The sequence below is a fragment of the Triplophysa rosa genome, linkage group LG16, assembly GCF_024868665.1.
Source record: "Triplophysa rosa linkage group LG16, Trosa_1v2, whole genome shotgun sequence".
Classification (NCBI taxonomy): Eukaryota; Metazoa; Chordata; class Actinopteri; order Cypriniformes; family Nemacheilidae; genus Triplophysa; species Triplophysa rosa.
Window position 1 is genome coordinate 20,968,274 of NC_079905.1, and position 10,591 is coordinate 20,978,864.

At 38.7% G+C, this 10,591-nt stretch overlaps 1 protein-coding gene across 1 annotated transcript; it reads left to right on the forward strand.

Moving 5' to 3' along the window:
* The first annotated feature begins 1,788 nt into the window (after positions 1 to 1,788).
* Positions 1,789 to 10,518, forward strand: slc25a32a (solute carrier family 25 member 32a). Its single transcript, XM_057354442.1, has 7 exons — positions 1,789 to 3,014; positions 3,410 to 3,560; positions 4,098 to 4,183; positions 7,728 to 7,882; positions 8,879 to 8,992; positions 9,280 to 9,425; positions 9,668 to 10,518. Exons 1-7 carry the CDS (start codon positions 2,819 to 2,821, stop codon positions 9,792 to 9,794), a joined length of 975 nt encoding a protein of 324 aa, XP_057210425.1. The 5' UTR covers positions 1,789 to 2,818; the 3' UTR covers positions 9,795 to 10,518.
* Positions 10,519 to 10,591: the final 73 nt, after the last annotated feature.

The window sequence follows — 10,591 nt, forward strand, 5'->3', positions numbered from 1 at the left end:
GAATTGGGGTGTTTGAGACGGAGAGACACAGATTTATTTTAGAAGCGGGAGCTTTCAGTCATTACTGAAAGTCAATAGGTTAAAATCTAGCCTATATATTGCAAGCAAATAATAGCTGTTTGTTAACAGCACAAAATAAGACCGCAAAAACGGATAAATGAATCTGATTTTACTGCACAATTAATTTTACATGCTTAATTTTACATATGTGCAGTGTGTCTAATATTCCTTTTGCTTCCAATATTTTGCTTCCACCTGTAGCATGCTTCTCTGTTACAAACTAAAGCCAGAGCAGTGAAGTGAAGAGTGACGTTGCTTTCAGCCAATAGACAATACAACAATATTTGGTGTTTTTTTTATTCTCATTGGGTGGGCAAGACTGAGGTTTAGGTGGGTTCAGCCCGCCCATGCCTAGAGCTGGCCCTGATATAAACACAAAATTATGTCAAAATTCCCTTATAAGAAAGTATCCTTGTAAAAAGTAAAATTAAAAGTCCTTTTGTAAAAGTAGTGTGACAGTAAACGTAAACAGTTGGGAAACAAGAACGAGAGAATGAGATGGGGTGGAAGGGGTGACAACATTGCAAATGCCTCCAGTTTGTTGTACGTTATTTGTATATTAAAACCAATGCATAATTCATTATTTATTATTAAGAACAGCAACTGATTATTATTAACAGTTTCAATAAATTTCATGAGACTAACTGAATGAAACTTGATGAATGAAATTAATTCAGTTTCTGGCACTGGCAAGGGTGGCACGCAAGGTAGTATTCATGGCTTCTTCCTATAGAAACTAGTGTCAAATTCCCAATATCACCACCTGTTGTTTTGTAAGAGGAAGTTGCACATGCATTTGTGAGAAAATCTGCAGGATCCCATTTGTGAGAAAATCAAGCTGAGAGAATCTCATAAAAAGGTGAGACTTATACACAGTTCATTTATATGTTACAACTTTGCATTTTCTCTCGAATTGCATTATGTATTTGTAAAACGCTTTCTGGTTGTTTCAGAGTTTAGTTTCTTTTGCAAAAAAAGGTTGCGTTTGTTTGCAAAACGCTGGATTTGTTTGTTAAGTTTAGGCACAATTTTCGCTCCATAATACGGAGCTACTGCTGTAAGGCGTTTGTGCAAAACTGCAGAAAAAGTGCGGGTGTTGAACCCTCTCACCGGGAAAAGTGTGGGTGTTTTCCCCCATGGGTGCGACGCCCCTGGTGAGCAGTAACTACGCTCTGCTTATGCGGTATGAAACGGGTGTTATGGTGACAAGTCATCCCCCAGAGACGTGACTTATTTCATCGCCTATATTGCCAAAGATGCTGGTTTTACTAGGCCTGTGTACCAGACGCTGCATCGAAATGTTGTTCAACGGACGCATGGAGCATGTTACACAATGATGACATTAAATCATGTATGCTTTTTTCTTAAGCCATGAGAAGTGAACTGAGACGACAAGCTTTTATCGGCTGGCAGATTATAAATATAAATTTGTCAAATTCAAATATTCTCCAATGTGACATCAATTGAAAGCTGAGAACTTCCCCAACATTTTTATGGAGTTTGCACATTTTATTTGTGCTTCTGTATTTTCTTGTTTAAAAAACTATAAGACATTGCAAATCATTCAGTTTAATTTATACTTTATAAACACATCAACGCCTAATATTAGATTAAGGTAAGGTTAACATTTTGACCCTCGCGGCGCTTTGATGTTGTCCGCCGATCGGTCTGCGCATGAAATCCAAATAAAAAACACACCTATATGGTTTTGATATTGAGTTTGGACCTTAAAGGTCTTTGCACATACAGTCTGAAATTTTCGTATGCGTTTTTCGTATTTGGCTCTTGTTTGTACGGTGTCTCTGAATTGTTAAAAAAGGCCACTCAAAATGCTTGACGGATGCGAAAAACGCATAAATTCGAACCCGGTCCGAATTTTTTTATGACGGACGAAAATATCGGAGGCAGTGTGTAAATGTGATTGACATAACGTGAGGTCGTATTTATTTTTTAACGTGCGTAAATTTCGGACGCAAATTTCGGACTCAATGTGCAATGGGCTTAACATCAAAACTACGCTCAAATTCACAGATCTGTAGAGCATATGGAGATCCGGTGTTCTGACGAAAGTCACATCCTATTTTATGGGTTACTGTTTTTCCCAGATAGATGGCTTTGTCCTTAGATGCCGCATTGGCTGCTTAAACGCATGTCTACAACTCCACCATATTATGGCGGGTAAGACTGTTCTATTAACGCATATAACTGAATGGGATGTTTTTCTTGATGAAAACAAATATGTTTGCATATCCTCAACGTCAACAACTCAAAAACTCCAAAAACGTTCTTACGTATTTATTTGGATTTTTCTGTCATAATGAATCGTGAAAACTCACGCATGTAACGCAGTGAAATCGGTTGAGAAATGCTAACGTTATTGTGCTTTTTAGTAAAAAAAAAAACCCGCAGATCCCAGTTCACTTGTACTTGTTAATAAGGCTCTCCTGCCCTTCCCAACATGACTGCGCCGTTGACACACTGCAGGAACGAGCCAGCGCGATGAATGCGGCGTGTATTTCCCCGCCCACTGACATGAGTCATTGCCCCTCTCCGTTATTTACCTTCTCAATCTCCAGCAGAAGAAGTGAATGTTGGGCGAACGCTTCATAATGGCCCAGCGGTTGTTATTGATTTATATAGGGGCATTGGATAGTTAATACCCTTTAAATAAAAAAAAGTGGGACGGCATTCATAAATATCGTAGTATATTTTACTGCGTACTTTGCGCGCTCGGTGTCCGTGTTGTGCGTAAACAAACATGACTGCTCCCATCTCCAGGCAGAGACGTGCTGCAGTAGCCGCAGACACAACAAGCTCGTCTTTCTCCATAACATCAAGCCTCCTGCGACTCTTTAAACATATCAAATATGAAAATCTCGCTGCTGGATTGAGTGGGGGAGTTATTTCCACTTTGGTGCTGCACCCTCTGGATCTGGTCAAAATAAGATTTGCGGGTAAGAACATGTTTGTGACGAAAAGCATTAGAATTTGTTGTATTGTTTTCAGCAGGGTGACATAATAGAAAGATGTCAAAAGCTGCTTAGCGTTGCTCTACCTTTTGGTGTAGGTTCCAAAAAGCAAAAATAAAGAAATTATTTAAAATAACTTCTTTAAAAATGTTGTTCCAAACGACACATTTTTTGTGCTTTATTCAATGAATTGTGAACAAACGTAATGTGAACAACATAATGAGCAAACGGTGACGTTCTTTACTCCACAATAACACATAGGCCTACTATACCAGCGTGCGAACAAAAATAAAACTATCGGAAAACAGAAATGTTTGTATATATTTAATCAGATGGGAGTGTGTTATGTTACCTCCCCCAATGTTTCTGACTCTTTCCAGTAAGTGATGGTCTAAAAATGCGGCCCCAGTACGATGGCATGATGCACTGCATGAAAACCATCTGGAAGCTGGAAGGGATAAGAGGTCTCTATCAGGGCGTCACTCCCAACATCTGGGGGGCTGGGGCATCATGGGGCTTGTACTTCCTTTTGTAAGTGCTTCTTTAAAGGGAAGGACGGAATGGTATTTTCATGTTTATGCAACACGTCATTTAAATCTAAACATAACTTTTGCGTTAATGCCATTGTTAAGATTCATGTACACTCAGCAAGCATGTCCTGTGCACTTTCCTGAAAAGTCATAGAACCTTTATAGATCACCGGCCAAAAAAAGAAACGGTGTCAGTGAAACTGTGTGAATTATGAGCGACACTGCGTGAAGTTATCTGACCTCATTTCAGATCTGTATCACTGACAAAATGGGCCTGCAACCCTGAAATATAAATAGTGACGTGCTTTTGTTACTTTGTCCTTTATATACAAGTGACAAGCAGGCAGTAATATCAAATGATATATTGTGGTGGTGAGATATGTTTTCTTTGACTATAACAACAAAAGCCGAAAGGATTTGCTTGCCATTTGCTTCCATTTATAAATGGAGGTCACTTTGCACACTTTACATCTAAGCTCTGTATGACTCTAGTGTACATAATCTAACATAATAATTGCTGCGTGTGATCTTCCAACAGTTATAATGCTATTAAAGCATACAAGCAGGAGGGACGGCAAACAGAGCTGAGTGCTGCCGAACACCTGGTGTCTGCGGCGGAAGCAGGTTAGTACGAGAAAAGAGCCACCCTTGAGCTTAACAAACTAAACGCTAAAGCTAAATCTAGAGCTCAGTTATGAAACTGGATCAGCAGGAATACTACAAGCTTTGGACACTTTTTGCTCTTAAAGCTGAGGCCTGTTTTCAGTGAGGCTCTTGCGAAATCTGACAAATAGTGAAGAAATGATAATGTGGTATCTGCTCAGGAAGTGAAACAAATAAAGAATTGCATTGCATAGCAAAGAGTATTGAGGAAACCAAAATGTCAGAGACGACCAATAATATTTGTACAATACAGTGTTATCACCAACTGATATAAAACGCCTCTGGCTTGATTGCTTTTATAAAGACCTTGGTTAAAGGTGAAGTGTGTCTTTTGTGTGGCAACAGCAGCACCGAATGGAATTCAAGTTTATTTTTGTAGCACTTTTTCACAGTTTTGCCTTGTTGCAAAGCAGCTTTACAGTATATACCTAAAAACCTGCAGACAAAAGTAAAAGGAAAAAAGTGAAATATACAATTGGCCTCAAAATGATTCAGCCCCTAGATAAATATGATCCAGGAAGGCCGTGCAAATAAACCTACATCGTTAATCATTTACATTTAGTCATTTAGCAGACGCTTTTATCCAAAGCGACTTAAAGATGAGGTAAACAATGGAAGCAATTGGAACAACGTAAGGACAACAAAAAGCATAAGCTCAGTAAAACTGGTCTCATATAGCCTACTACGGTATACAAAGTTTTTTTTTTTAATCTTTTGAAATATTTTATTCAAAAATTGTACAATGCCTATGATGCCTAATATGTTGGTGCTTCTCTCTTTTTAGGTCATTGTCCTGTTAATTCAGCCATGGCCCTTTTATGACTTCTAGCAGGGACAGTCGGGTTTTGGTTTTCTGAACAAGGTATCCAGGATCTTCGGCAGAAGATTAGGCCCAAAACATTAAAGATACAGCAGTAGATTTAAAGGATTAGTTCAACCAAAAATGGTCCCCATTGACATTATACGGGATGGGTTCTTTGGTCAGATGAATTTTTAAAATGAGGATTTTAGCAGCAAACACTCAAGATGGGTTTGGGGCACACAGGGATTAAAAAGTACCCCATGTGTTAAAGGAATAGTTCACCCAAAAAAATGGTCCCCATTGACTTGACCATAGTCATTTTTATTCCTACTATGGGAAGTCAATGAGGACCATTTTTTGGGGTGAACTATTGCTTTAAATCTACTGCTGTATCTTTAATGTTTTGGGCCTAATCTTCTGTACCCCATGTGTTAAATGAATAGTTCACCCTAAAAAATGGTCCCCATTTCCCATAGTAGGAATAAAAATGACTATGGTCAAGTCAATGGGGACCATTTTTTTGGGTGAACTATTCCTTTAACACATGGGGTACTTTTTAATCCCTGTGTGCCCCAAACCCATCTTGAGTGTTTGCTGCTAAAATCCTCATTTTAAAAATTCATCTGACCAAAGAACCCATCCCGTATAAAGTTCTGGTAGTGTCAGTAACGTTTCAAACGTTGTATGGTCAGAAAATGGTCATTTAAAAAATGAGCCTTTCAAGATGGGTTTGGTGCACACATGGATAAAAAGTACCCCATGTGTAAAGTTAAATCTACTGCTGTGTCTTTAACAGGATCTTGTTCAGATTCATCATGGATTCTAGTAAATATCAACAGATAAAAAATCAAAACCTGCATCCTGACTGCCCCTGCTAGAAGTCATGAAAGGGGCCAAGGCTGAATCTTTCAACAGGACAATGACCTGAAAACAAACATCAAAATCAAACAAAAATGGGTCACTGAGCAAAAAAACAAGCTTCTGCCATGACCATCCCAGTTTCCAGACCTGAACCCTAGAAAACGAGTGGAGAGAACTGAAGAGGAGAAGCACCAATATGGAGCTGGAAATCTGAAGGTTCTGGAGAAAATGTACCCAAAACTCATTAGGCATTATACTGTAGGTAAAGACTCAGAGCTGTTATCTTGGCAAAAATAAGGGGTTGAATAATTAAGAATCAGAATCAGAAAGAGCTTTATTGCCAAGTATGTTTACACAATTTGTCTTGGTAACAGGAGCTTCCAATGCCGAAGTACAGACAAGCAGAATAAAGTGCAGATTTATTGGGAGTTAGATTAAAAGAAAGAAAGATAAAGAGAAATACAACACAATAATAATAATAATATCAATAGAAAGTTGAACAATTGTAAGTAATGTGATGTAGTAATGTTGTATAGTGATAAAGTGCAAAGTAATGTGATTATATGAGCAATGTGTTTTTTTGAAAAAGGGATTTTTAAGGTCCTACTTTGGTTTATGGAGTGTCCAACAACAAGTTTATGTACATAGAAGGTGTAAAAACACTATTATTTCGTAATAATTGGCGGTTATTCTTACCTTACTTCTTGATTTACTCTCAAATGATTCGTTCCGTTATTCATCTGTCTAATCCCCTTCTTTCCTCTAGCCTAGTCTGACGTGATTGGTCAGATGGTCTAGTCTGCTGCGATTGGTCTACGAATGAAGCTCACGAGCTACAGTGTTTGGGGGAGAAAAGTGAAGTTTTCGCGGGCAGTCCTAGCAAAACGTAGGCGGGGACTAAATGTAGTGACGTAAATAATCGGACTAGGGACGACTCGTTTTCGTGATTCAGAGTCGACTCGCTTTTTTCCAAGCCAATAACTTTGTTATTCATTCACCTTCGGATTTACAACTTGGCAGACTGCTGACTTTCAAACACGCCAACATTACACACTGCATGAAATGTGATTTTCATGATCTCATGTTATGTACTCTTAAAAACATTTATTTCATAATGACATCCGCCCATTTAAAATTCTTATACTCCAATGAAAGATTAACATTTTTTAAGAAAAGATCCTAAGATTAACAATGCAGATTTATTTTCACAAACTTCTTTGATCATATTTACTGTACATGGGGTTTGAATTATTTTGAGCCCTATTGTCTCGAAATGCTCTTAAAAGCCATCCATCATTAAAGTAATGCAGGCCAATATATATCTTCAGAAGCTGATTTAAAATGTTTTGTGAAATTAAAACTAAAGCAAACTCTATATTCAAATAAAGCGATACATCAATAACATTAAAATCTTCCTTGTGATGACGTATTATATGACAACTTGTCACACAATATGCGAGAACAGATGATGTTGAAAATGATTGACATGTCGCTAAATTTGATATTATGGGTTTTCGGTTTGTTCAAAGTAACCTATGAAAAGTCAGTAAAAAATGAAAAATATTTGAATATCTTCCAAAATGACACACTTCACCTTTAATAGCGTTACCAAAAACACAAATCCATGCCTTCTATGTCCACAAACACTACCAGCAGACTAATACTGAATCAGCCCTGGCCTTCATTTTTAGACTCATAATGATAACTTGAGTCAGATTGAATATTCTTATTGGCCTCTTTTACATGTAAAACCCTGTAAGGACTCAGACAGATCAGTACTAAAGGCGAGTGTTGGTGTAAAGGTGTTGGACTCCCCTGTTCCATGTTCCCCTGCGTTTCCAGGCATTCTGGCGCTTTGCCTTACCAACCCGGTCTGGGTGACAAAGACCCGGCTGGTGCTGCAGTACAATGCAGACCCTTCCCGGAAGCACTACAAGGGAATGATGGACGCCCTCGTGAAAATATACCGTCACGAGGGTATCCCGGGACTATACAGGGTACATCTACAGATTTTAAATTAACCCCTTCTCCTCTCTTTCATAAATGTACCAGCAGTGATCTTGTTAGAGGTGTAATGAAGAAGCTTTCCTGTGTGCTCAAGTCTTTGAGCATGCATAAAGTCAACATGAAACCAAAATCAACCCTTTTTACTTTCATAATTTATTATTCAGTTTTACTGTGACCATTCGGTCTGTGCACATTATTACAGTTGTTAATCGTAATCTGTTGTTAAAATGTGTTGAGGCTTTAAAGTAACGGCTACACTTTTTAAAGGGGCAGTCCACACAGAAACGAAAGTTTGTTCATGTCATTCCATACCCGTGTGACTTTCTTTCTTCTGCAAACACACAAAAGAAGATATCTTGAAGAATGTTGGTCACCAAACAACACTGAAGCCCATTGACAAAATTTGGACATTTCTCAAAATATCTTCTTTTGTGTTCCACAGAAGAAAGAAAGTCAAACGGGCTTTGAATGACAGGAGGGTAAATATGATGATAACCCCTCCTCTCCTAGCAGATGTCTCCATTTGTAATGCCCCCTTTTTTTTTACACGCCAGTCAAGTCCGGATGTATACGTTCAAGTCATACTCTACATTTTGTACTTGTTGTATATTCTGTTTCACTCTGAAATACATCGAGTGGGTTGTAAAGAGTGTTTCATGTTGACTTTAAATGGTGAGGTGGCCCAATCTTTTGTAAATTCAGATTGTAGTTTCTTTCTTTGACCTCTAGAGGACACTGTTGCATTGTACTTGGAAGATTGATACAGCACCTAATCTGTGGTTCAAGCCAGGCCTAAGTATTGGCTACATTTTTGTGACACACTTAAAACGTTTACACACTGCAGTATTAAACATGGTTTAATTCTAGTCAAGTCTGGGTTAGTTTAACGCCACAAAGTTCTTCTTAGATTCTAGACCACAGGTTATTGTGGTTTGGGCGTCGGTGTGGGAGTTTCACAGGCTCATTTTATTGTTCTGTCACTGCAGGGTTTTCTGCCTGGTCTGGTGGGGACTTCCCATGCTGCATTGCAGTTCATGACCTATGAGGGCCTGAAGAGGGAGCAGAACAAATATAAAAAGATGCCATCTGATTCGCTGCTGGTGAGAATAAAACCAGGCCTTTCTGCATCATTTACATATTTTTGCTCTTTCTTTATGTAATGCCAAACTGAAAAAAAAATCTATTTGTTGGCCATACATTCGCTTTATGTCCATATAAAAACCTGCTTGCTACTGTTAAGAATGCTATTAACTGACATAAAATATGCGCATGTACAGAGTACACCAAAATACAACACAAAATGGCATTACTGGTGGATTACTATATGCAGCATTTTTTTTTTTATAAAGATGATTCAGTTTCTCCTCCTTGCCTCTCTCTGCTTCAGTCTCCATTAGAGTACATCACCATAGCAGCCATCTCCAAAATATTTGCAGTGGCAGTGACGTACCCGTACCAGGTCGTGCGCGCTCGCCTGCAGGACCAGCACAACAACTACAGTGGAATTGTGGATGTGATCAGGAGAACGTGGATGTGAGTGCTGGACAAACTCTATAAACTGTAATGTCACACAGTGTTCATTATTCTGTTAGACAAACATATACTGCAACTGTATTCTGGCCAACTACAGTGTCAAGGTAGCCGTCTCATTGCTGATGTCAGCATCCGTGTGAAGCTTTGTCAGAGAAACTCTTACGCATGTTCCAGGAATATTTTGACTCATCTGTTTACGCTTCACATCTATTCAGTATGTCTGTGCTTGACTTTCTCTACAGCAACGAAGGAGTTGAGGGATTTTACAAAGGGATGGTTCCCAACTTGGTGCGAGTCATTCCCGCGTGCTGCATCACCTTCCTGGTTTTTGAAAATGTGTCGCGTTTGCTTTTGGGCGAGTACCACTAAACCTTCAGGACACCACACACACACCGGTATAAAGATGGACCAACACAAATGAAATCTGATATTTAGTTTGTGCACTGATAGAAAATAAGAAGATGAAGTGCAAATGACATTGAGGCTAAAGATTTATTGTCTTGTTGATTTGTTGAGTATATTGAAAGATATTAAAGTGTATTCATAGAGTAATATGACAGATCCACGAAGTGCCCATATTAACCCTCAGATTTATGAATAAGAGTACAGTGATTTGTAGAAAACACCATGATTTTAAGATGCCAGGCACATGAGAGGGGAATGGATTTTGGACAAGCTGGATTGAAGCCATCCTTCGACAGTGATAACCAAACAACTTAATGTTCGTCTTTTTTTACGATATTTTCACAACTACTGCTTTATTTGAGGACCTGAGCTGTGCGAGGGAATGAACCCATTTATCTTCAGCACATTTTCACCGGACGACACTCACTGGGCATGCTCAGGAAATGATGTAACGTCAGAGGATAATAGCACACAGGCCTGAGAGAAACCGATACTTTACTGGAGGGCACGAGCAAGTTTTAACCAGATGTTCATGGATCAGAATGAGAGGAACATTTGAACTGGAGTAAATGAAGAACGGCAAGGCCATTAGAAATGTGTGTAAGAAGTGCTATTGTCAACAACACGCACAGGGGATCTCAAATATGTATAAGGCATTTTTACACATCTAATAAAAGAATTTATGTCACATGAACCTGATGTCATGTATGAAGTAAAAGGATATACAGTGACCCCAAGAAGTATTCGACACAAATTATCAT